The 27,404-nt window shown below is 40.0% G+C and overlaps 1 protein-coding gene across 2 annotated transcripts; it reads left to right on the top strand.

The window, feature by feature from the left end:
- The first annotated feature begins 3,136 nt into the window (after positions 1-3,136).
- On the top strand, positions 3,137-26,369 carry PIP4P2 (phosphatidylinositol-4,5-bisphosphate 4-phosphatase 2). 2 transcript variants are annotated; one of them, XM_071737906.1, is made up of 7 exons: positions 3,137-3,319; positions 9,114-9,259; positions 10,626-10,732; positions 12,445-12,568; positions 16,278-16,330; positions 23,583-23,673; positions 24,755-26,369. In XM_071737906.1, the coding sequence occupies exons 1-7, from the start codon at positions 3,214-3,216 to the stop codon at positions 24,896-24,898; spliced, it is 771 nt and encodes a 256-aa protein (XP_071594007.1). In that variant the 5' UTR covers positions 3,137-3,213; the 3' UTR covers positions 24,899-26,369. The 2 variants fall into 2 exon arrangements, with proteins under 2 accessions (XP_071594007.1, XP_071594006.1); XM_071737905.1 differs by having other exon boundaries at positions 3,139-3,319; positions 9,111-9,259.
- Positions 26,370-27,404: the final 1,035 nt, after the last annotated feature.

Here is a 27,404-nt window from a genome sequence, read left to right as displayed (position 1 = left end):
ACCATTTCCAGACCTCTGTAGCAGCATGTTTTCAGTTTACCTGCACTGACTAGAGACATTTTCCATGGAGGCAGGTGCTTGGATCATCCAGCTTTTATTACTTGGGAACACAGGGGGTGCCTTGGCAGCATGAACAAGTACCACAGCACCAAAGTGAAGCATCTGCACAGTGGGATGGGACTCGATGGCCAAAGGGACAACAAGGCCAAGCAATGAAGAACTTGGGTGATGTCTCTTGCACAGTGGCTTGTGCTATGGCACTGAATTCAGGTAGTGACATGTCCTCTGGGTAGTTCAGTCCCAAGCAGGGCTGCCCAGGACAGAGCATCCCACCCACTGGATAAAGCAGGATTTTCACAGAAGGAGAACCACACAGCAGTGTAATTGAACACATATCATTGGGCATCTGTGTCAAGAGGAAGAAAGAAGTGGCAAGGTCTGACTGCCACTGTTTTCTTCAGCCTGGAACTATCTAATGCTAAAATTACAGCACGAGTAAGATCCGAAGGGGGTTTGTTACCAGCTGAGTGCATTGCCTTGTTCCCCAGCATAATTTCTGGTACCTTCTGGTGTTACTAGTTGGGTCCACCCAACTTTACTTGGATACTGCAGTTAATGCTAACAGATCTACACGTTAAGCTGCAATGTTTGAGTTGGAAAGTTCTTCAAGACCTTTGGCTGCTTTAAACTCATGGACTCAAAATACTGAAAAAAAGAGGCAGATGTTTAACTGTTACCTCATTTCAGCTATTTAGTGGCTCAGCTGACTACTGGGTTGAAAGGACTCTGACGAGTCAAATCACAGTGGCTGGAGGAATGTATTTTATTTTTAATCCCAAATGGGTACTTACTTAGATGACAATCATATTTCCAAGAATAGGAAAGCTGGATGCTTAGTAACAATAATTCTCAGTTGTATGTGCAGGTTTGAGCTGTCAGACTGAGCTGAGACATAGGGTTCCCTGCAGTCTCCTGGAAGCAGTCATAAGATTTCCAGTCTGCTTCTGAGGCACAGAACAGCAGTTCAGTGGAGATGGAGCTGCCACACAATTTGCTGTCATTACAGAGGGATGGTCCAGGCACTGGTGGAACTCAGTGCTGCCTACTTGGCAGTTTTAACAAGATACAAATTTTCTTCTATCTTTCCTCAAACAAGAAAAATGATAAAGAAACCTGGTTGCAAATGCCAGTTACTGCATTAGGAATCCAACAGAAAACCTATGACTCTGTACATGTTGAAAACTGGGCGTGTGAGATAGCAAAATCATGGGCTGAAGATTAACTAAAGGTAACTTTTTGCTGTCCTGACAGGTAATACCAAGGATCTTTTGAGCTGCTAATGTCAGCCTCACAGCACCTCAGCAAGATGAAGGATTTGGGGCTACAAAAGAGCCCTAAAAATCCTCATGAAAAAAAAGCTTTTAAGTATTTATTTGAGCTGGAGACAAGTTCTTTCTAAGCTGACTGGAAATTGAAAACTCAAGGTAATTTACAAAAAAGCATCTTCCAAGTTAGTTGCCACATTTTCCAAGGGAAGAGCAGATTGACATGGCATGACTGCATTTTTTGCATGATGCAGACAGTTTAATGCAAACATCTGCCTTGGAGCATATTATTCCTTGGGTGGTAACATCAGAGCTTGCTCAAATTCAGAGTTTTTTTCTTCAGGAAATAAACTGTTCAAAACACATTTTTGTCCAAAATAAGAAAGAAAGAACAATATTTCAAAATTTGCCTCAAAATAAAAGATTTTTTAAACATTATAATAATCTACAACAACAGTGTTTGCCATCAGAATATTACCATAGTTTATTAATTCCATATTAAGTTATTGAAGTAAAAATAGTAATTTCAATCTTACAGGAATAACATACAGCAGCCTCTTTAATACTTTGATTATTTCTCAAAGTCTCTCAAGTGCACATTTGTTTTTGTGTAATGGTTTGATGTCACAGATTCAAAAATTTTTTTGTGAAAAACAGCTCCCACAGAAAATTTTCAACATGATGCAAGTAATAAATAGTAATTCAATCTCAGAAAATGTATTATTAAAGAAGAAATATGACCAGACATATGATGAACTCTCAGGCCACTATGTTATATGGTAAAGTTCTCCGACTGTAATTCGTTATCCAGTTCTTAGGAAAACACTTGCACACCTTTCACATCACGTGTGGTGAGAAGCAGCGTGGTTCTGGGTAACTGCACCAGGTGGCACTTGGCAGTGGGGACTGGAGTCTGCCTGGGTACCAAGTAACTACTTAGGTTCTGGCATCACTTACCACAGCCTGGCAACCTCTGACAATGGATGGACATGGCATACAGGGGACAAACATCTGTCTTGTCTCAGTGTAGGCTGAAAAATTCATCAGGGGAGGATATTTTCCCTCTGCTCGAGACCTCCAGATGGTGCCCAAGCATGCTGTCTAGCAGAAGGAAATTAAGTCCTTATGTCCTCAGAGAGCTCAGTGACACCAGAAAAGTCTTCTCGGTTGAGCAGATTTGATAAGGTGCAGATTTATCTCCTCCTGTTCAGCGTGGTTTTAAGGGCTACCACCATTTTCACACCTCGATGGGTACAGCCTCAGTCGAGCTGCTCACTGCTGGTCTGCATCCTCATACCCCTGGAAAAGGCGACTGCTAGCAGTTAAATCAAATACCGCACTTTCTGATATTGGTATTTAAAACCACAGCATTTCAGAGAAAAACAAACCAAAACACTAACAAAAAATATTACTGCAAAAAGAGGGTTGTAACGTTTCTCCCCTAACACTTTCCTGCCGACCCTGCCCTCGATTTACCGCTCCACGCTGGGCTGCAGGCCATACCCCTCCGGACTCGCTGGGGCACGGCAGGGCGGGAGGACCCCGCACGGTTCCCTGATGCAGCGAGGGGCGGGCTGAGCCGCACCTCCCCGCCCCGAACCCTCCTTCGGCGCCGCTGCGGCTGCCGGCGGGCTGCAGGGAGGAGCCCTGGCCCGCCGCCGCCTGCTCCTCCGGAGGAAGCCCGGCCCTCTCCGGCCTGCCCCGCTCATCAGCCCGTGACGGGGGAAGGCAGCCCCCGGCTAGCGCAGCCCCCGCCGCTCCGTCTCTCCGCCCCTCCTACCCGCCCCTCCTCCCCGCCCCGCTCCCATTCATCCCCAGCCCCTTCCTCTGCGCTTCCCCGCCCCTCGCCGAGAGCCCGGCAGTGGGAAGGGCCCTTCGCGCCGCAGCCATGGCCGCGGAGGGGGTCGACGAGCGTTCCCCTTTGCTCTCCGCTCCCGGCTCTGGCAATGTCACCCCGACCGCGCCGCCCTATTTGCCGGACAGCACCACCAAAGGTAACGCGGCTGCCGCAGCCCTCCCCGCCCGCCGCCCCGGAGCTGTGCCGGGCGCTGGGCCGCCGCGGGGCTGGCGGCGGGGTGGGGCGGGCAGGGCCGGGGGGTGCTCGGGGCGGGGGGGGCCTGGCCCCTGCGCTGCGGCGGAGCGGAGGCCCCCTCCGCCTTTGTCGGCAGGCGAAGTTACGGCCGCTGCGGGGGGGGCAGCGGGGCCGGGGACAGTGGAGGGGCTGGGCCGGGAGGTGCCGGCGTGAGGGGGGGGGAAGCGCTGGCCATGCCCCGGTGGTGGGGGACGAGCTGAGGAACAACAGGTAACGCCGCTCAAGGCCGGGTAGGCCGTGCTCCAAGCTCTGGCGTGAGCCCTTCAAGAGGGGGGGAAAAAAAAAAAATAACATAATGGTTTGCAGTGGCAGAACAAGCCTGAACCGGTCTGCTTATTATAACTCAGTGGCGTGTCGGGGCTTGCAAGGTAATTGTTGGAGTTGGGTTCCCCCATTAATTAAAGCAGGATTAGGTAAGAGGTCCTTCGCTATGAACAGCAGAACTCGGTGCAGTGAGCTGGAGGGTGCAATGCAACGCAGAGGCGAAATCAAGTACGCAGATCTCTGTTCCATCTCCAGTGACCGTCGAAGCTCTTTCCCCAGGAGGTGCCAGCTGATCGGTTTCTTCTCTGGCAGTCAAATTAAATAAGCAAGGGGCTCTGTGCAGTGTGGTAGTCGAAGTCCAAAGCCACTAGGATGTCCTTGCAAACACGTTTCAAGGCCATCGCTGGGTTTGGCTTTATCTTTAAAGCCAGTCAGATGCTGTGGTTACAAATCTGCAATTGTGGCTTGGTGGTATGGTGTTAATTTTCTTCAACAGGTTTAGGAAAATCATCTTATTGATCAATACTGAATACTTAGTAAGCAAACGAAATAATTACTTGGAAAACATAAATTGGGAAGTTTACAAAATATATTGAAGGATTATTTTTTTTCCAGCTAAACATTTTAGAGCAGAAACCAAAAGGGGAGATAGCTAAAGCAATGAAGGCTAAATAAGATTAGTGTAGCTTTGCTAGCAGTAGCTTTTAAAATGTAAGATTACAGTCCTGATCTCGCAGACTCCAGGCTTCCTTAGGGTTTTTATGTATCTGCAAGTTTTTACTACATGTGTATGTAACTAGAATGCTATGATTGAGCATATCTGTGTTTTATAATAATTAAACCTGTGGAAAGCTAGTCCTCTTTGCCTTGATAGGAAAATGCAGTTTGTACTGTGGCTGGTATTGACTGTTTGCTTTCATTTGAAATGTACAAACTTTTTTTTTTCCCCCCCAATCAAATTGTGTAGGACTGGTATAATTCTTTAAGTTTTGTAGTATAAAAAATAATCCAGAAAACCTTAGTTTAAATTCTGATAGTTGATGTTTTTATCCTTAGTAGGCCTTATTTTGGCATACATTACAAGTTATTTTAAAGAATGTCTTCATAAACAGTAATGAAAAAGTGTTGGATCAGTGACTGTTGTTTGAACCCAGGATAAAACTCAGGACCTGGAAACAAGCTTGACCCCCAAATGCTCATATTCAGTTGATAGCTGTGTCCTGCATCTTCAGGCCCTGTCTGTTAACTCCTGTTAACTGGTTTGGGGCTGATGGTGGGGTGTGGTGCTTGAGATAAGTGGCTTGTGTCCAGGAAAGGGGAGGAACCATAGAGTTTTCTTAAATGTCAGACAGCTGATCACAATTTGAGGATCTCTTGATTGGTCTACAAGCAAGCATACTAGGTAGCACTTCAAAGCTGCTCTACAAAACCAACAAAAGGGTATCTGCAGAGCTGTGACATAGGCTGGCTAACTGTAGTTTCCTTTCTCAGTCAGTCATCCTTAGTGGAAGGGTCTATGCAAGCTGAAGTGCCTTTTTAGCTAGCAGGTAGTCTTTAGCTCTCTTCCTAGCACAAGTCTAGATGTAGAGGAAAGAAATATTTTTGTGGGGAGATGGGGTTTGTTTGCAAACCTCATTCTGCAGAGATTCTAAGAGCTTGCTTAACATAGCTTGACTGGTGTGGAGCTGCAGAGGAAAGAGGAAGAAGACCTTTGCCCTCCAAACTACCACCTGAATGTTCACTAATATAGTTATCCTTGTAATTATCTACTCTGCCCAATATGTTCTCCTGAGCTTTAAATTAGAGAGGCCATGGTTTGAGAGTAGCCTCCTCTTCCCTTGTTGAGCTGCAGCTGAGATCCAGCTGACCCTTTTCAGTGTAAGCTGGTGGGTGGCCAAATCCTGGTAAAGGTTCAAAAAATATTTTTGATGTGGATGCAGGGCACAGTGTTTAAGAAACTTTTTTCAGAGACAAAGGGTGGGACCATCATCTGATCACCTCAGCAATGTGGCTATTCAGTGCATTTTATTCTTTTTCCCTTTTTTTTTTTTTTTTTTTTTTTTTTTGTTTCTTCTGGCTTTCTACCTTTAGCTGCCTGTTTCTGACATAAATACTTCTTTTTCCCTCCCTACACCCCCTTCCATGTCAGAATAAAGAAAAAAAATTTTTCTTTAAGTCAAATAAGCAAAACAAACTAATTTCTCTTTGACCCAGGTAAGGTGGTTCCCTGTGGAGCTGCCCTTCAAATACCAAGGGAGGAAAGTGCCTAGGCAGTACAAGGAGTTTCAAAAGGTTGAATGTATGGTATTTTGCACTGCATCTCTGTCCTGTGAGGATGAGGTGGAAATTGTCAGTTAGATTCAGATGTACAGCATGATGAGGTGCTCTGCTAATCTTGCTGAACAAATTCCTGTTAGATTTTTTTTTCTTTTTTACTAAAAAGTGATCACACAGTTGTAAACTGGTGTGTCAGCAGCAGGAAATTCAGTGTTTCATTATTTGTGTCATGAAACCTCTGCTATATATGTGCAACTTGCCTGCCATCCAGTTACATTCAACATGATGGACCTTTATGAATGAGTTTTAGATGTTAGCCTGAAATTCAAGCTGTCAAAAAACCCCAACAACCAAACCCACCCTCAAAGAGAAGTAATACCATGTTATTTTGCTTTGAAAGCTGCCAGTCTTTTTGTTAAGGGATACTAAGCAACCAGTCATGGACAATGACTTCATTTTCCTTTTCGCACCCCCTCCCTCAATATACTTTTCTTAAAACTTAATTTTGGAGGGTTTTGCTGGTTAGTTTTTTGACAGTTTGTCTTCCTGATGCTTTTTTTCTTTAAGCATGAAGGCTGCAGTGCCAAGATACCTCCTGCTTTCTTCTCCGTAGCAAATGTTATTTGCTGCAGCACCACTCTGAAAAGCAGCCATTATTCTCTTCCTCTCTGAAATCTGCTGAGCCAGCAGGGACAGGAATGGAGAGGCTGCTTACCTGAAAGCTGAGCAGCTCCAGTGTGAGGCTGGAAAGGTGGCTGCCTGTGTCTGTATGTGCTCACGCACCTCATTCAACTAACTTTGAAAAGCCAAAGAGTTGTCACTTATAAATAGGGTATAAAATATTCTGAATGTCTAGATGGCTATAGTTGTCAAGGTATTCCAGAATCGTGGAAAGCTGAAAGGCTTGGAGGGAAGGGTGTGTGTGTGTGTGTTTTACTTCCTAGTACCCTTCAAGATACTGTTTGCCTTTGCTGCCCTGCGCCCAGCTGATAGTTGGGAAATTGCACTGCAAATGGAGAGGACAAAAGTTCTGTGGCATGTTTGTTGCTTTTCAGAAAAGCAACCTCAAATCTGGAATTGAACTCTTGAGAGAGTTTGGTGTTCAGTCTGCTGGACATGCCTATTGTTTTATTATGGCTGCCTAGTCTTTGAACCAGAAAGTGTGTCAGCTGCTTGCTGCAGGAGGAGGGAAGCAGTGTGTGTATGGCCAAAGCCCCTTGCAGCAGCCTTGATTTTGCCACTTACAGCTTAGACACTGCTTTTCCATCATCCAAATCTCAAACCTGATTTCTGCAGTGATTCAGTGAGCTTGAGATTTTTTCCAGTTGCCAAAGATGAGAGTCTTTGGAGTTTTTCTGTATATATTTTTGTTAATACGTTGTAATTTCTTCTCTCTTGCCTGTTGCAGTCTTGTACTAAAAATAGGGTATCGCAGTACTGTAAAATACTGTTTTTCCTAATGTCCAACTGGATGCTACTGTAAATCCTCAGAAGCAGGAAAAAAAAAAAGACCACCCTTAACTTACCTGGCATTTCTTGAGGATGTTGTCTTTTGCAACCAGGATATCACAGCTAAAAGTGTGAAGTTCAGTTGCTCAACTACCAGAGCATCAGTTTGTGCAATTACTTCAGAACCACATTACTGTGTATAAATTAATTTTGATTCTTGTGTGCAATAATTCAAGTATGTTGGATGAGATTCTGAGACCTTCAAAGGGTCCCCCTTCCTTCTGCTGCCTCTGCGAGTTAAAATCAAGTATGGGTCTGGGTTGTTTGTAGGCCAGGTAGCAGAGGGAGCACTGAATAGCAGTGCTGCTTCAAAAGGTTTTGAATTTTGTGGATCTGAAGGGCAGAGAGGGTTCCTTTATATCCTTCCAGCTCATGACATTCACCTTAAAACAGAATGAAGAAGTGATAAATATTTCCTGACATGAATTTAATACTTGGACTTTGAGCTTTTGATAGCAGTCTGTGATTTTTCTCCCCACCCCTCCAGCAGGTACCAACCACTCTGTTCAGTCCTGTTCATAAACTGAAAGTAGGTTGATTTCTCATTGACAATTTTGATGGCTGCTTGGATCTAATTAGAAAATAATTTAATGAAGTACAAGGCTAATAATTTCAAATGATTACCATTAAAAAAGTGAACTATGAACTACTAAATATGCCTGTTCCTTGTTTGCTTACCTGAAGAGCTCTGAACTTCTTGATGAAATAAAAGCTGGTGCTACTACATGCCAAATAATTGTGGCAATAAGCTCATGAGAGGTTGCTGGGTTTGTTTTCATTCCATGGATTCTTAAACCAAGAAAGATCTTGAGTATTTCCTCCTTGGTTTGCTGTGGATCCAGGAGTGGCAAAGTTGAAATCTGCTCTTCCACAGAGGCCTGAATCCACTGTCTTCTCCTTTATGTTAGCCTCTCTTACGTGACTTAACCTCCATGTGCATCCATGCTTTAGCTTTTGAATGACAAAAACATCTGGAACTCCTAAAAGCAGAAGCTCTGAGGGTTAAGTTCATCTGTTTTCCTCTTCAAGATAGCATAAATTTGCTGTTGTTCCACTCAAAGAAGCACTTCATGCCACTTCCATCTAAGACCAGTTTCCTTAATTGAATTTTTCTTATCTGTAGCATTTGTTACTGAAATAAATACTTGTGTATGTTTCAGTCTCTCCAGATGTCTAAGTGCTGGCATAGGCTCTTCTGCTTAGTTGTGTCTTGTTTATCTTCTGTTTTTCTTCAGAAGCCATTCTTGTCCCTAGTCATCTCCTAGCTTTAGGGCGTGGTTCCCCTGCGGCCCCCATCTTGGTTCTGCCCCCTGCCTCCCCCATCTAAACACTTTTAAAAAGTTGGTTTGAAAATAAAGTGTCATAGATGAGGCTTGGGTCTGATTCACTTTTCTGGGGTAATTTACTGTGTCTTTCTTTTGCTGGTTATGCTTCCTCTACAGGTAGGTTTGATGTTTCTTTATACAGAAGTTGTGGGGAAAGAGAAAGCAAACGCATCTGTCTTACTTATACTAGTAATATACTTGATTTTTTTAAATTTTATTTTATTTTATTTTTTTGAGGCTGTGACTGTTAGAGACTGTCTTTGCTGACTGTGTATCCTCTGTTTGGTTTTTCAACTGAGATTTCCTGATCTCTTGCAGCAGAGCTTCCTCCTCCCTACACTGCCATTGCAAGTCCAGGTGCCAGTGGTGTTCCTGTAATAAACTGCCGTGTGTGCCAGTCACTGATCAATTTGGATGGCAAACTACACCAGCATGTTGTTAAGTGCACAGTTTGCAATGAAGCTACGGTAAAATGGATTTTTAGCATTTCTTTTTTGTGGAGGGAAGTGGGGCAAGGTTGAACATTTACTGGTAGAATTCATCTCCTCACCTCCAGAGGGTGAGTCCCTTCCTCCTGTCCCTGCAAAGGACCTGTCAGTGCAGCTGGTGTGCAAGTTCCAGGGTTTCTGGCACAGGGATGGCCATAAGCAAGTAGAATAAATCATTGTGCTGTTTGTTGATGAGGCTCCACAGGATGTTTCTTTATTTTGCAGAGGACAAAAAGCAAAGATGTGGTTGAAGTAATTACTCTTCTGTAAAGAAGGGTGAAACTTGTTTTGGTGGCATGAAGAGTATTTTGAATGTGAGGGGAACAAAGTCACATCTCTTCCTGGATGTGTGCTTTCCTCCAGTAATACTGCTATTCAGCCAATTTGTTAGCTTGCTAACAAATGGTAACACAACAATTTTAAAAAGTGGAAATTGTAGGTTCTCGGTGATCACAGACCTTTTTACTTCTAGTCCCCTTAATTCAAGTCTTCAGCTTTTGGCCTTCTGCTTCTATTTTTTTTTTCCTTCTTGCCAGTTTTAGTTTCAGGATGCAGCACTTCATAGCTACTGGGGTCATTTAAATGAAGACTGGATTGGATTTAGTTTATGAAAATAACTTCAATTTTTTTCTAGAAAACAGGAAGCTTTAAGTCTGAAGGAAAACTTTTTTTTTTTTTTTCCCCTCTTAAAAAAGAAAGTAGGGAACCTGCCATTAATACTCACTTTCCCCACCAGTGTATAGTGGTTTTGGCTAAAAACAGTATCTTGCAGCTTTTGAAACTTGTGATTTGCTTTGTGAAGGGGATTCAGAAATTTGACTCCCAGGGAGAAATATAATTCCAATACAGTTTAAAATCAGATTAGAGTTCAGAGATGTCCACATACTCTTTTAGTGACTGAGAGCCAGACTGTGGTCCTTTCACTGTTGAATAAAGACATTGTGTTAGACTAAGAGGTGTGCCTGATGTTTTAAAGGTTTTGGGTGTTGGTTTTTTTTAAATATACCACTACTTAAGTTTGCATTTTTTAAAATAACTAAACTGTTGAGCTCTTCATTATTAAAATATGAATATTTTCTGATATTTTTCAGAATATCTTGTTTGTTCTAGTGAGGAAATTTGTAACTCTTTCTCTGAGCACATGGAGAAGACTAATCTTGTCTTGACTTCTTGAGTTTCTTCTAAGAGGAACTGCATTTCTGTGTTAGGAAGAAGTTGCCAGTAAAGTTGTTCTGCTTTGTTGTACTGTTTTTAGGGGGCAGGGGGGGGCAGAAAAAACCTTAATTTCCTTGACTTCTGATATGTGTTTTCTGGTGTGTGGTTGTTTTTTTGTTTGTTTGTTCAGCCAATCAAAAACCCTCCTTCAGGGAAGAAGTATGTTAGATGTCAATGTAATTGTCTCCTTATCTGTAAGGATACGTCTCGGAAAATAGGCTGTCCAAGACCAAACTGGTAAGAATTTAAAAGTGTGCCTTGAGATAATTTTCTTTAAAGCAATGGTGCTTTGTGTTGAATATTTAAAACTAAGAAATTCAAGCCTGTGTATGTGAACAGAGCATGAATGACTTGCTGCAGAGATGGGTTGCGGTAGTGTTGATTTTGAATTTTTTTTAAGACTAACTTTAAAGAAGAAGCTACTTTATAGGGAACGAACAACAAAGCTACTTCATAGGGAAAGAACAACAGAGGTGAAAATCTCCTCTTGTTTCTGGGATGTAATATTCATCATTTTTGCCAGCTTAATTATTGTGAACCCACAGATTGTTCACTTTGCCTAGTTTGGAGTGGGGACTTCAGAATGAAACAGGAGAGGGAGCATAGGTTTGTTTCAGTTCTGTTCTCCCTTCTTTGTTGTGCTGAATTTCCAATTTCTTCTCAGCTCTCAACTTTAATATACACAAATGTAAAAGAAATGAGCATGATTGCTATTGTGATCATACTTAGGTTTTAGGGTGTTAAAGATCCCACTGAGGTAGGACTAATTTGATTGTAAGTAGTGCAGTTCAAAAAGGAGAAGGTGATACAATGACTAGGTCTTGCACATACTTGAAAGGAAGCTCTACCACACCTAATGCCCTGGTCACCAGTCTGCTAATCTGGTGTTGAAATATAGTTTGAGACTAGGGGAGGGGGATATTTCTTTCTTTATTTTTTTTAATGTGCAGTATTGGGGAAAACTTGTAACATTAGAAGTATTTTCACAGAGTGAAGAAATGTTCATGGGATTCTTCAGTTGTAATTCATTATATAGTTGGTGACCAGGTTGAATCAGAAACTCCCTAATTTTATTAAAATAAACCCCAAAGCATATATCTAAGCAGTTTTCCTGAGATAGCTTATGCATTTGTCATACTAGAAGATAAGCAAAATTGAGGTACTTCAAAGCAGAGTCGTGAGTATACCCTGAAGGCAAGAGTAAAGAGAAGCCATCCAGAATTTTCATTGTATATGAAGAGATGCTGTGCAAGTTAAGTAATGTTTTAATTTTTCCCTTGACTTTTTTTCATGCTAGGAAGTCTGATCCTGATTCTGCTTCGTGTTGGTTAATTTGGGTGCTGTGATTTTGGAAGAAAAAATCATATAATTAAATTGGAAATGTTGGATGAAAAAGGCAAATACTTACAAAATGTTCTTAAAGAAAATTGATTTTCATTTGGTCAACCCAGGGTGGTTTTCTTTGTTAGTTCACTCTATTTGGATGGATTTTTTCCTGTCCAAATGCAGGCACAGTGCTTATATTTATATGGTTGTCAGTAGTGTGGGAAGGAGGAGTATCTGACTTGTTGAGGAGCTCTAGGTTATGGAAGAGTCCTTACTACTTCTATGTTTCATATGGGGATATACATTTCAATTCGAGGGCTTTCTCAGCTTGGGTGTTAAGAGTTAATTTTCCTGAAGAGTGTTTCTGCCATACTATGGCAAGTCTTTGAGCTCTGTGGGGTTCTGGCTTGCATGGCTGATTGTACAGTGAAAGAGAATGTTTTCAAAGCCGAAAAGGAAAACACTTTGGAAAGAGACCAAAACAGGGTGCATAATCTGTTTAAAAAGCATACTTTAGTTTTAAGAGTGTAAAATATTTGGTAGTGACTGAGCTAATTGCTTAAACACATTATCCTTCTCCTTTGCTAGCTTAATTACATGTACATCTAATGTTCTTAACACAGTAGACGCATCATTACACTTGGTCCAGTAATGCTGATCCCAGAAGAGCAGCCAGCTCAGCCTGCTTTGCCAGTTCAACCAGATGGAACCAGAGTGGTATGTGGGCACTGTGGAAATACATTCCTTGTAAGTAAAGCATGAGATTCTCTTCCTCACTTCACTGTGCTATAGCTCTAGTTATTTATTGTAAGCACTTTTAAGAGTGTATTGCCTCACTCTGTGGCATCATTGAGGAACTAAAGCTTCTTCTCTGCTCATATTGTTATGGATGTATGATCTTTGGTTCTCTTTATGTCCATTTCAAGACTTTTAACAATCTTTGTGTGCATTTGTGGATAAAGCCCTGTCAGTCTTACTCTGCTTAGTGATGAGAGAGTGGACAGTTCTGGAAAAGGAAATTATGCTTCCAAGTGCTTTTCAGTCTTGGTTGTGTTATGCAGTGGTTAGGAGAGCAGTTCTGCAGCTGCTGTGTGGACCCCTGAAAGCTGTTCAGTTAAGAAAGTAGCCCTTTTTTCCCCTCACTTTTATACAGCTTTCCCACTACTCTTTTGCTTCTGCTTTTTTGCTGTTCCTAAGTTTGAGTTTCTGCAAACAAAATTTTTTGTTAGGAAGACCCAGGAAATTGTGTGGGTTTTAGAGTGAGCAAAGACGTGAAAAACAGAAAATGCTTTGGCCTACCTGGAAACTGAGCTTCTGTGAGGGTATTTCTGCCCTTTGACATCTCCACATTGTAAAGCTAATACATAATTCTAGATGCATCTCTCAGCAACTCAATGAAGTGTCTCCTTTGCTTTACTTGGCAAAATAAGTAACATAGACAAACAAAGCTACAATCACTGGAGTGGAAAGGTCAAATACTCAGTTGCTTGTTATGTGTTTTCTGCTTGTTTCAAGAGCATGAACTTGTTCACCACGTTCCCAGGACTTTTTTCCCCCTGGTATGAAAGCGTAAGTCTGTGTTGTGCTCCCTACACGTTTGTTTTTTTATAAATTATTAAAAGCATACTTCATGCTGTTGAGTTCCTTAAACTTTCTCTATCTGGGAGAAATCAGCTGGGATCTCAGCTGGGAGAATGACTGTGTATTGAAGTGATACCTTTGTTGAACTATCACTAGGTATTCACATCTTGTTAATCAGATTTTATGTATTTCTTTTCCTTGAGTAACCTAATAGGACTCTCCACTTTGTTAAAGTTTCCACTGTTTCTGGCAGATCTGGAGTTCAGACAAATGGGGAGAAGTTGTAGAATAGAGAAGGAGGGCAGGACTGCTGTTGAATTGCAATCTGATCTGGTTTTGACTTCAAGAGCTTCTGGACTTGGGCTGTGGCTGTGTTACTGTTACTGTAAGCCCCAGGCTGTAGGCTAAGCACTGCGGTTTGTCAGTTGTGCTCTCAGTTTTATTTTTTAAACTGAACAAGTATGAAAAGTATTATTTCTAAAATTACTGGATAGAAAACCCTTTAAATTCTCTAGGAAACTACAAAGCGTTTTAATCTGCTGAAGTAAATCCTATGATGGATGTCTGGTTTTGTCCACAATTGAAACCTTTAAGACCTCCCTGAAGTCCTCATATGTGTTTCAGTACCTCTGACCAGGGATTTGGGCTATCACTTGTGTTGTTTCAGTGGGAATAATACAGATTGTATTGCTGGCAGGGAGATAAATTTCACATAACTGGAACCTCAGGTTTCTTAACAACATGAAACAAGATTAGATACTTTAATGCACTCTGGAATATGAATAAAAATACCAGGTTTAAGCATGATTTAAGCTCCTTGTTTAACCCACCAAAGTGCCAAAAATTAGAATGTGCATGAAAATAACATTTCCCTACTGAGCTAATGCAGTCTGAGTTCTTGTAGCTTGAATGTCTTGTCACCTTTTTGCTTCTTTTCTGCAAATATTTCTGGTATACTCAGAAGGCATCATAACATTTAGGGCTTCTGTTGTTTCCAGGTAACTCTCAAAGAAAATAGATTGTGGGTTTTTTCCATCAAAAGTTGGAACTCATATGTGTTTGAGTTTGTATCATTAATACCTATGGCTAATAATAAATCTCAAAATAAATAAAACCCTATAAAGATTGTTAATGAATAACTCTGGGAATCAAGTTTCCTACCCTGGGATAAAACTAGTGTACAGGAGTGAAGTTGAATTACAGATGCATAAAATGTAAGTTCTGAATTTAGATTTGCTTCTGTTTATGGAATTGCTGCTTAAATTGCTGAAAGAACAGCTCTGAAGAGGACTGTCTTCATCCCTGATATTGGCAACTGCGTTTTAGCTCTCTTCTGGTGGGTAGAACTAGGTGAAACTGAGTACCTTTTGACAGGGATGCAGGCAGATAGTTATCTTGTTTCTCTGGTAAGATTGTAAAAGTAGAATTAATGCTCCTAAACATGTTGCTCAGGTGAGGAGCATTACAGAAGTTTTCATTTCATTAAAGGATAAAATACAACTATGCTGAATCAATTTGATGTAGTCTTTGTAAACAAATTCTGAAGAACTGTGTAACTGGTATTGTAATTGGCTACTTCAGAACCAGCAAAAAAAAACCAAACAACTGGATTGCTTCTTAGTGAACAATTAGCCACATTAGAAGTAAATAAAACTGAGGAACTTTTCAAAAGGCAGGAAAATGCACTCAGAATACTACAGATCAGAACCTTGCTGATATGCAGGGCTCAGCAAAACCTGCTCATACTTGCAAGGCATTACAGGCCACATCCTCTTTCTTTGTATGTAAAATAATACATTTCTTCTCAGTGTTTCAGTGGTGCTGTGCTCAGCTGGGTCCTGAGTTCCGAACAAGAATGGGCTCAGTTTTCATCCCTGTTTGTGTTGGTTGCAATAACACTCTTTAGTTCAGCAGATTTCTGATTTCTCACAGAAATAAAGAGGATCCAGATGGAGGCATTAGTGGTCTGTGCTGTAGCTTTTCCCCCTGCGAGTAACTTCTTGTGTCATTTGCACCCTTTAAGAGGGGTGGGGAGAGGAGAATTCATTTAAGTAGGGAACTGTGCTAAGTACCTTCAGCCCAGAAGGGTGGCAGAAGGGAGCTGCAGATACAGTATCACTGCTTACAGATGGAGGAACAATAATCTTATACCCTTGTTTAAGGCAAACATGGTTAAGAGGATTGTTTAATACTTGTATTACCACAGAATAAAATTTAACAAAACCTGCAGTTTTTAAATGAGTGTATAGATGACTGTGTGTCATTTGGTTGAGATAATTCTAGGCATTACTTTTGTTATGACTGTTTCCCAGCTAGTTTGTGCATGGAAGGTTGTGAGCACACCATGCACAGTTTCACATATTTCACCTTTGAAGAATTTCATGTAAGTAGACAGTATTGTTCTCTTTTGACAAAAAAATTAAGGTATCTACTTTCTAAAATACTCTGTATCTACTCTTTCTGTGCACCCTTAAAGTAGTTTTCAGAAATGATGCAAGGATTGGGAGAAGATGTAAAAATGCATCACCCTGTGATTGTGCCAAAGAAAACACATTTATTTTAATTCAGGGTATATTCATACTCAAGGAAGTAAGAGAAATTTATTAATATTATGTTGCCCATACTGTGCCTGTGGATTAAACCACATTACGTCAAGTGAATCTTATTATTGCCAGGCAAGTCATGGGAAAATTTCACATTGAAGTTCCAGTGCTAGATTGCCAGTGACAAAAGGGCAGCTCTTTTGCAGAAGAAATCAAGAAATGAGTCAAAAAAGCCTGAGAAGCAGAATGTTTTCTCAGTGTCATTTAGCATGAAGTACAAAAAAACTTTTTCTCAGGCCATTTTACTAACCTTTTTCTTTTCTCTTTTACAGTGGATGGAACTGAGGTTTAACACACTAGCAAAATGCCCACACTGCAAAAAAATGTAAGTTATCTGAAAGCAAGGTTGCATAAGTTAACTGTTAAATGGGTTGTCAGTGTTTCTTCTGTAAAAGTCTTTGGAGTAAAATGTGTTTACTGTGCTGATAGTTTTGCTATCCATATCTGGATTTCAAGGCTGAAGAGCATGCTCTATGCACAAGAATTGTCCATTCTATGCACAGATCAGTAATTGACAAATCCAACCTGCCTTTTATGAAAATGCTCTGACTTGTTAGCAGTTTATTTTTGCTTCTAGCAATCGAGAGGAATGGGTTGCCAAAATTAACAACTTGTATCACTGCATGCAGTTAATCAGATACCATGTTTAAATGTAGAACTTCGATAGCCTTATTGTAGAAGGAGGAAATGAAATCATCTTGTCTTGATTTGAAAGAGGTTTTACTGATTTTGTAAACTCAACTAACTTGTTAAGCATCTGAATGCATTAGCTTGTTTAATGTTTGAGTTATCATGGAATGACTTACATGCTCATTTGCTGTTACTTCAGTAAGAAGGAAAAAAAATTATACAAGAGGTCCAAGAATTTTTGGGCTTTTTTTTGTTTAAGGCTTTTGAGTATTTGTTTGGCTTTTTTTATCTGAGGTCAGGAATGCTTTATTTGAAGTCTTGTTAGAAGCTGCAGTAATGACATACTTCAAATTTGAATGGAATCTCAACCACAGGGTGTGAAAAAAAAAGATATAAAACATTACTTCTCATGTCCTGTTGATTTATTTAAGTATTTATTTCCTTTGATAGGCAAGTGTGATTTGCAGTTAAGGGAGGAAATGTGGTTTCCACGGGGAATGGAGAGCCACAGCTGTGGTGCATGTTGTAGGATAACCAGCAGGTCCCTTAGAAAGCAGAAGGCTTGGGATGAATGTAATGTAGATGTTGGCATTGCCTGGGCTTCTGCAGTGATAGAAATATTTTACTGGAGTATTTCATAGAGAAGACAGTCTAGTGGTACATTTAATCTGAAAAGTGTAATCAATTGGGTGTGGAGTATGAGTATGTTCTAGTTTGCACAAGTCAAATAAACTCATAGTCTTGATAAGGTGCTGCTTTGCAGGGATTTTTTTTTTTTTATTGACTGTAATTTCATTCAGTCTCTTCAATCCTGGAGGGAGGGGCTGGTGTTATGTAGTTTGCTTTGTTTGTCTTTAAACTAATTGCAGCTATGTTTTTATATTTTATCATGTCACACTTGATATTTGACCTAAGCTTTTTTTCTTGACTGTCCTTTGCAACAAAATTATTTGATGTTTAACCTTAAAAAGAAAGACCAAAAACTAACCAAACAAAACCCCAGTCCCAACAATAATTTAAAAGCCCACACATCAGGCAGTGGTCCAGAAGTCATCCTGCCTGATCTTTTGGTCTGTTTTCTGTTGATTTGTTTCATTGTTGCTGTTTATTTTAACTGTTGCTTTTATTTTAAAATACAGATGGAGCCTAGGGATTTCTTAGCATTTTTGTCTATAAAAGTGCAAAGGATGCTCTGTGCGTAATAAAGCCAGAGCATTGCTGCACCACAATTTGTGAAGATGACAGCTTGGGTGGCATCTGAGTTACAGAATACAAAATTAATTTAAACAAATAAATAGGCATTCTGTCCTTGGGCTGAGGCTGCAAACTAGACAGTATTGTAATTTGGCTTTGAATGAGTTGCTTGGCATCTTTGTGTTTGAGATGTGATGGGCAGGAGTTCTGTACTTCCAGGTGCATAAACATTTCTAATGCATGGATGCAGGGCACAGCATATTTGGGGCACAGCTTTGAGTCATGATGATGGAATAAATAACTGCAGTGACCTTCTGCTTTCTATCAGCCCTTTGTCAGAGGTTGTGGTACCTGTAGCCAAGTAGTCAGAAGGGAATGTGGGATTCTTTAGTTCTGCTTATTAATGCAAAATTTCTTTCATTAGTAGCCAAGCAGTCAGATGCAAAATTGTGCCTTCCTTCTGTTGACTCAGTTAATGATTGTCACTGAAAAATTGCTCACTTCTCCTATAAAGGCAGGCTGAGAGAGTTGGGATTTTTCAGTCTGAAGAAGAGAATATTCTGGGGAAACCTTACAGTGACCCTTCAGTATCTGAAAGGTGCCTACAGAAGAGCTGGAGAAGGAATATTTACAAGAGTATTTGGTGATAGGATGAAGGGCAGTGGCTTTAAACTAGAGCAGGATTGGTTTAGATTAGATATTAGGAAGAAGTTCCAATATTTCACCACCCTCATAATGAAGAGCAAGTTGCCCAGAGAGGTGTTGGAGGCCCCATTCCTGGAGACATTCAAGGTCTGGCTTCACAGGGCTCTGAACAACCTCATCTTGTTGAAAATGTCTCTGCTCACTGTAGGGGAGTTGGTCTAGATGACCTGTAAAGGTTCCTTCTAATCCAACACACTCTGTGAAAAAAGGATACTGTAGGCTGATGCAAAGGCATCCTGTAACAGTAGGTTTTCCAAGAAGGTGTCATCTGAGTATTTTGGATTTTCAAATAACTTTCATGATTTTAGTATAAATCTTTTTAAAAGTTCAGTGAATCTCTGCAAACAGCTTGTTTGTGACCACCTATTTGGTTGATTGAGACTAGATCTTGATATTAAGAATGCCTTGTAAAACTTCAGGGGAAGTTGTGCTATTACACAAAAAATAGTCAATAACAAAGTCAATAACAAAACAATGTTCAGTGAAAACAAAGCAATTTGGCCTCAGTACATAAACAAAGGAACTGTTCATACCTGGATGTGGGGGGAACCAGGATCTTGAGTTTTATGTTTTTGATCCCATCTACCTGCTGCAGTTGTGATCCAGTTCATTATTTTGTGATGTCTTTTGTCTGTGTTGTCCTATGTGACAATCACACAGAATCACAGAATGTGAGGGGTTGGAAGGGACCTTGAGAGATAGAGTCCAACCCCCATGCTGGGCAGGATCACCCAAAGTAGGTCACACAGGAACATATCCAGGTGGGTTTTGAATGTATCCTGAGAAGGAGACTCCACAACCTCACCTGGCAGCCTGTTCCAGGGTTCTGTCACTCTCACAGCAAAGAAGCTTTTTCTCACATTTACACAGAACCTCCTATGATCCAGCTTGCACCCATTACTCCCAGTCCTATCATTGGACATCACTGAGAAGAGTCTGGTTCCATGTTCCTGACACTCACCCTTTACACATTTATAAATATTAATGGGGTTGCTCCTCAGTCTCCTCCGAGCTAAAGAGACCCAACTGCCTCAGCCTTTCCTCACAAGGGAGATGTTCTTCCATCACCTTTGTAGCTCTGTGCTGGACTCTTTCAGGCTGTTTTCTGGCCTCCTTTTTACCCTTTTTGAATACTGAAGTCTTCCAGTCCTCAGGTACCTCTCCTGTTCCCCGTGCCCTACCAAAGATGATGGGGCATTGCCTATCAGTCACTTCTGCCCCAGCTCCCTCAGCACCCGTGGGTGTATCCCATCGGGACCCATAGGATTTGTGGATGTCCAAATTGCTTAACTGATCCCTAACCCAGTCCTCATCAACCACAGCACATTCCTCCTTTATCCCAACTTCCTCTGAGGCCTCAGGGGCTTGGGACTCCTGTGGACAGTCTCCAGCTGTATAAGCAGAGACAAAGGTGGCATTCAATATCTCTGCCTTCTTTGAATTCTCTCTCTCCAGGGCACCCCACCTCATTCAATAGCGGGTCTATATTTCCTCTAATGTTAGTTTTCTTTGCCATGTATTTGAAGAAGCTCTTTCTCTTGTTGTTGGCCTCCCCCTCCCCAACTTAATATTTTGAAAAACAATTTTGGAAATACAGTAAATAAGTTGTGATGCAGAGAATGAAATCACTTACTTGGTAAACGAGCAAATGGTCATGCCAGCATGGACATGTTACTTACTGCGTTGGGAAAACAAATACACTGCAGCAGTTGCCTCTTTAGCTATAGTTTTATTTTGTAGTGTAGAGGATGACCCCTGAAAAGGGGATAAACTGTTTCTTTCACTTTTACAGTGTTCTGTGATTCAAAATATGAAATACCAGATGTCTATCTGCCGGTTTCCCAAAAGAGTGAGAGGCCTCTTCCTTAGATGATTAAGGATAAGAGAAGAAGCAGAAACTGGTTTTGTCTGCTGCGCTCTTTCCCAAGTTGTTTGTTAAATCATGTAAAAACTAAAGGATTGGGACTCTAGTTACAAGAAAGAGAATTGGATGGTAAAAGGTTCTGTTTCAGAATGTGAAATTTTCTTTTTTTCTTTAGAACGTAGTTACTTTTCTTTTTAAGATATGAGAAAGTGTTGAACTCTAGTGAGTTTTTAACACTTTTTTTACCCTTCTAAGTACATCTGAAATCTTAGCAACAATTCCTATTATTTGGAGCACAGGAGACCCTGTATTCTTTACTGTGCTACTCATTTAATAACCTCTGTCCCTTGTAGTGGTTTTCCTCTCTACTAATTAACACCTGATGCTTAATTGGCTTTGTCTTTTATATCTGCTGTGGCTGCCCAAAGGTCTGGTAGGTGCCTTTGCTTCCTTTGCAGCAGCTCTGAAAGAAAGAACCACTGCCTTCTGGGTAGCTTTGTAGAGACTTAACCCTCATTTTAGAAGCTTCTCTCTCATTAGTCCCACAATGCACAGAGCTGCTTCTGCAATTTAAAAATGTCCTTTGGACTCGAGTTTTAATATTTCTGAGTGTGCCTGTCAAAGTTGCCACAGGTGGTAGGCTTTGGGGTAGAGCTTCAGTTGCTGTTACCCAGAGTTAATTTGTGTTTTTTATGTCATCTGAGGTGAGGGAAACCTCACTATTTAGAGTGGCCCAGTGACTAATATAAATGTCAGGAGATGAAAAATAAATTATTATTTATTTGGATTGCTAAATATTCTGAGTTATATTCTACAGTTATTCTGTAGAAACTGAATATATTTTTAATCTTCGCTCTCTGTGGAAAGAAAAAAGTTATTGAGACATTATTTACATTTTTTATATTATATTTGAAGTGAGGGCATGATGACTTCTTCCTCAGTCTTTCTTAATGAATGGGAGAGGACAGAGCTTGAGAGAAATATGGGTGGAAAATACACAGCACATCTTCAGTATTAGAATTACAAAAACAAGGTCATGTGAGCCAACTCTGAAAGCGAAGGTCTTTTTCCCAACCTAAACTCTCTCCTTGTGAAATACTCAGTGCAGTAACTATACTGTGTTTTGTAGGTGAACATGACATTTCTACCAGCTTATCTTAAAGTATCTTGTTCTGTAATAAAATTAACTTTCTTACTACCTAGCCAGAAAATCCTGCAAAGGAGGGCACCCAAGGTCAATTTGGCAAGCTCAGTGCTCATCAGTTCAGCTTTTGGAGATGTACCTGCCCTCTTTTATAAAACTTTTTTTTTTTTTTCCCTGTGTGTAACTTGGAATTGGAAAACACACTCCTCTTCAAGAATGCCTATAGGAGTATTTAAGGGTGGCTTTTGGGGAGTGTTTGTGTTTGAAGGTGAGAGGGTGATGAGATTGGGAATTATCCCCCCTTTGTTGCACCCCACACCCCCCCCAGTCCCATCCCAAGTGTGTACAGTGGGGCTTTTGATAAGAATTCATTTCCCCTGGGAAATGAATGAGCAGAACAGTTCTGAGACTTTTTGTCTTCTGATAATGTGTAACAGGTGGCTTGTGAGTGGTCACTGTATTCAATCTGTGCATTGTAAGATGAAGCTCACTGTGTGCATGTTAGCTTGAGGGTGGGTTTGGGTTTTATTTTTTTTTCCTTGGAGCATTTTAGAAATTCCTTGTAAAGAACATTGGAGCAAAGCAGCTTAAGTCAATCTATTTGAAGGCTCTCTAAGATGAATGCTTAAAAAATTCTAGTCACATGCTAAGCATATGAGGCCTTACTATGTAGCTAGTTAGCTGAAGCCAGAAATTTGGTGAGTCATATGACAGATGTAATGCTTCAATAGTTCAGCAGTGTTTTCTTCCGTTGTACATTTATTTTAAATATGTTGAACTATCATGAGATGAAAATCACTTTCCCTTGCATCTTTGAACACAGAGTACAAGGACCCCAGTATTTCCAAAGGCATGTTGATATCCCAGAATAGGATGAAACAGTTTAACTAACGATACCGTGCTTCAGAATGTCTCAAAACTACCTCTAAAATAGATGGTAAATGTTCTATGAAAGCACCTCTGCCTCTCTAGTCCTTTCAGTGGACCTCTGTCTTCACTGTTTTTCAGTGGAATTAAAGCATGTTCCTATTTTCCTCATTAGTATAGCTGTATGTGAATGGAAATGTGGCTCAAGATGTCTGCTGAACAGTGCTGAGCTTTTGGAACAATTTGTCTAAGCTGTAGTAAAGAATGTAATGTTTTATTTACATCTTGTATTCTGTTTGACTGAAGCACTGTAATAGCTTAATGAAGCAGGTAGAGACAAAGCTGTCTTGGAGCTCATTGTCTAAATGATGACAGAACTTTCAGGGCGTTTATTTACCTTGGCTGTCAGCTGTGATTTGTGCAGCTCCTGTAACTTGTGGTAGAACCCTAAGAGAAAACTGGAAAGTGAGAGAACTTACCATGTTTTTTAAGTTACAAAAACTGGCTTAAAAATGTCTAAAGAGTTTCAATCTTTGGAAATGTCTAACCTGAAAAATATTTAATTCTTGTTACTAAAATGGTTTGGGGTTTTTATCTTCAAGAAATGGGGTAGAGTTTAGCCACTCAATAGTACTGGGTGAACCATTCCTGGAGATAAGATTATACAGGTTGCTAATAATGACATTTAGGGGTTGTTGAAGTAATTTCCAGTTACTTAGATGCCTTGAATGTATTAAAGCCATTCATTGATGTATTAAAAGTCTAAAGGGTATCTTATAACCTGCACAGAAGCTGCGAAATAAGCTTTGGTTTTACAGTCCAAAGGCCGTTTAAGATACTTATCTAGGATCACTGTGGATATAGGAAGTATGCACAAAGTAGGCACAGACTATGGGTGTGGTACGTTCTCTTTGTAGTAAGCATACAGATTTTTAGATACTAGATAATCTTCCTCAATAGCTTCCCTTTCAAATAAACACCATCTTTTACTGCTTGGTATAGTTGTAGACTTTGCCTAGAACGTTTTAAACTTAAGATGGCGTATGTGTAATCCCGTTCTTTTCCCTGTCCCCCGTGTAGCCTGAACCACTGCTATTTATGTTCAAGGTTTGGTTTGTTGTGTGTTTTTGGTTTTTTATTATTATTTTAATTTTAAATAACATTTTTTAACAGTTCTTCTGTTGGAAGTGCACTGCCACGGAGGCGTTGCTGTGCATACATTACAATTGGAATGATATGCATCTTCATTGGAGTTGGATTAACTGTGAGTGATGTACTCTGATAGGAGTGCAGCTGGGTGAAGGGGTGTGCATGTACAAAGGGGTTCCCTTGGTCAACCAGCACTTGAGTAAAACCTCCTCAGACTGGGGGGGAGGGTGGAGTTATCCCTATTAAAACAATTAACTTAATCATCTGAGTTAGCTGGAAAAAATGAAGTGTTCCTGAAAAAAAAAATCACGTTCCAGCAATTTGAGAGTCTCTTCTTCCTGATGTTAAATTTTGATTCTTCATATCTCTAAAAACTTAAGGTATGTGAAAAATGGTTTTCCTTCAGTGTAGAAATACAGGAACATCTTCTTGCTAGGGCTCTCAAAACATCCAGGTCTGTAGAAATACATATAGCTGTATAGCCAGGAATGTCAGTTCCACTGAAGTAGAGGGGAATAGGATTCCAAAAGATAAAAATATGTATATGCCTTTGTACAAGCAGTAAGGAGTAAAACAAGCTATCTAAAATTAAAAGGCTTACATTTTTCTTAACTCTGTTACTCAGAAAACTATCTTGCTTGCTTGGCTCTTAAGTATATGGTACTGGTTGTTAGAGCCAGCTTCTGCCCAGCAGTCCCAGAATAGTACATATTGAGGAGGTACCTGCAGTTGAATTCTTATTATACCTTTACCTTGCATTATAACCTATTTTTTTGTGAGCTTACATGAGTTATGAAGGATTTTCCATTTGCCCTAATAAAAAAGGGACAGCCAGAAATAAAAACAGTGACAGATTTTTTTTTTTTTATTAACAAACTTACCAACTTACCAATTATGAAAGTTTCCTTGTGAGGCATAGCTAGAGGCTTGTGCAGTCTCCATCCTTCGAGTGTTTTGAGACCCAGCTGGATTAAAACCCTGAGCAACTTGGTCTGACCTTAGAGTTGGTTCTGCATTGGCTGGGAAGTTGGCTCTAGAGACTGCCTGACGTCCCTTCCATGCTCTATTATCCTATGACTGTGTAAAAAGTCTCATTTATCATAGTAATAAAGGTGACAGGATGTTTCTTTTTTACCTTCTTTTTTTACCTTTACAACAGATAGTGCTGTATGTTTGACACTTTTTTCTCTTTTTAGGTTGGTACACAGGATTTCGCCAGGCGATTTCACGCAACATATGTTTCTTGGGCTATTGCTTATCTCTTAGGTTTAATCTGTCTCATCCGAGCCTGCTACTGGGGAGCCATTAAAGTCAGTTATCCAGAGCACAGTTTTGCATAGAGAAATTGTTAGGTTATAAGCAGATGAACGTCTAGTAATTCTGGATATTACATCTTGGACTCTTTTAAAACCTTGTCCTGTAAGGATTCCATTCTGTTCAAAGTAGTTTTAAGACTGGGGGTCTCTAAGAACAAATGTTCATTGCACTACATAATATGCAAATAGTTTGTTTTGCTGCTAGATTCCCTAGCTCTGAATACTAAAGCTCTGTTTACATGTTCATAAGTCTGTCTTTGTAGGTGTTGAATTTTATTTCAACAGACAGTATTAAGTTTTACATTTCCTTTGTTATGTTAAAATCCGTCTCCATTTTTCTAGATGATCAGTAAGAATTTAAAAGCAAGAGTGTTTCTAAGTGTTTCTACAGTAGCTTTACATTTGTACTTACCATTTTAACTAAGATTATAATAAAGTGGCTTGCTTTAAAACCTAAGCAATAAGCATTTTGCTTGAACCCTGCTTACTGTATCTTTTGCCTAAGATCATAGTGACCTTATTCAGGAAATGAAAGTTATGAGTGTACTTTAAAATAAAGACTGACACTGTTGCTAGAGAGACATTTGTGAACACTGTATGCTTTGAAATTTTTCAGGTAGAGGGATACTGTTTTGGTAGTCCAATTAGATTTCCATTTATCCAGGATTGGATTTGTTAGGATAAATGCTTTCTTCTCAAGGATCCTGGGACTTTGGTGTATGGTTTTGTTTGGTGTTTGTTTTTTTTTCTAACTGGCAAATCCTAAAAGCCATGTTCGGATTATGGAACTTAACTCTGGTTATTCATACAAGTTCCTTTACAGGGTCTAAGGGAAGCATTTCATATGATGTGTTTCGTACCAGTTCAGTGTCACACAGGTGACAATAAGGTGGTGATGAGTTGCCTCTTACTTTCCTCTGATCGTGTCAGACTTTCCCTATTTAGGAGAGTTATGCACTGGTCACTGCAAAGGGAGACACTGTGTAGATTCACATTAACTGCTGTAATAAGAAAATGGGTAATAAAGAAATGAGTAAACTACTACTTGGACCATTCCATGGAAGTACATCTGGTCAATTTAGCACTGACTTGCCAAGAGAATACGGAAACAGAAAGTTTCTTTTCTAATGATGTATTCACAAAGGATTGAGGGACCAGTTTGTGCACTGCCCAACTTTATAGTTTTAAACAAGTTATTGCTAAATTCAGAAGGAATGTCCTGAGTGATTTAGATGACTAGTAATTTAGATAATGGGGTCAGATGGGTAAAATAATGTGGATGTTTCAGGGATACATGTAATTTAAATTATCTATGTTCCTGCTAGGACAAAATGATATTCAGATAAGGATTTTGGAGCACAATAAATGTAAATGATCAAACTGTAAATGATCTGTCTTTGTATAATGCTAAATGTATAAAAGCTGTAGCTCAGGATTACAATGTACCTTTTACAAATAAACTAATAAAGAAATAAAGATTATTATTCAAACTTAATATACTTTGTTATTTATATAAATAAAAGTATACCAGTGGAAGAATTTTGTAATATGATACAGGAACACACAATGCATTGTGTGTCTGCTAAATGATGGTCTCAGGAATATAAGACAGCAAGAACAAATTTGTTGTTGATGTTTTGGGAAGAATGAAGTAAAAAAGGGATGAGACCACTGCTGGGATTGTGTCTTTAGCCAATGGCTTACTGAGGGGAATGTGGTAATATAATTTTTCTCCTAATGCTACATACATTCCTTCATTGTAGAGATTTGCTGAACTCATTTGCATCTTAAACCTTCCAATACTCTTTACTGTTGTCTTGTATTTCTAAATACCTGCCTGCCTTCAACCTCCTGAAATAAAGTAAGCTGGGACTTTACGGAAAATCATCCACTGCTGTTGCAAGTTAAGTGAGGTGGGTAAGAGATGGAGGAGCCTGTGTACATTATATTAATGAATCAAGAAGGTTTGTATCTTTTCTTCCCATGTTAAACTGTACTTTATTTGCTGTCTTGTTTCTTCATTTTTTTTCTCAACCTTTTTGCTTAGAAGGGAAGATACATGGAAAAAGTAATTTATATTTGTGTGCATCACGATAATAGCACAATATTTCCTAGTGCTTTTTGCATAGTGAAAAGTTGTTTCTATAAAATGTGAAATGTATTGAGGCATTGTGTTTCAACAGCTTCTGGGTACATAAGATATATTCATTGTGCAAGGAAATTAATTTGAAGGGCATCTAAAAGGGACTGGAGCAGATCTGGTATTTGTTGAGCAGGCTTGTTTGCAGGCAGACATGACATTCTGTGCTGGATTGGATCAATCCATTAAATTCCTCTGGTTAAAAAAAAAAAAAAGTCCTGTCCTGTGCATAGTAGAACAACTTTTGAACTTCTAGATTTTACAGTCACTCATTTCTTTCATTGGCTCTTAACAGTCTTTTCTTTGATGTATTATTTTTGTATCAGATAGGGGAAGGAGCTATCGGAATTCATAAGGAAGGGTTCTTCTGTGCTTTCATGTTTTCTCTCC

This window comes from Heliangelus exortis, chromosome 2 (assembly GCF_036169615.1).
Source record: "Heliangelus exortis chromosome 2, bHelExo1.hap1, whole genome shotgun sequence".
In the NCBI taxonomy this organism is placed as follows: domain Eukaryota; kingdom Metazoa; phylum Chordata; class Aves; order Apodiformes; family Trochilidae; genus Heliangelus; species Heliangelus exortis.
This window is presented reverse-complemented; position numbering and strand designations above follow the sequence as displayed.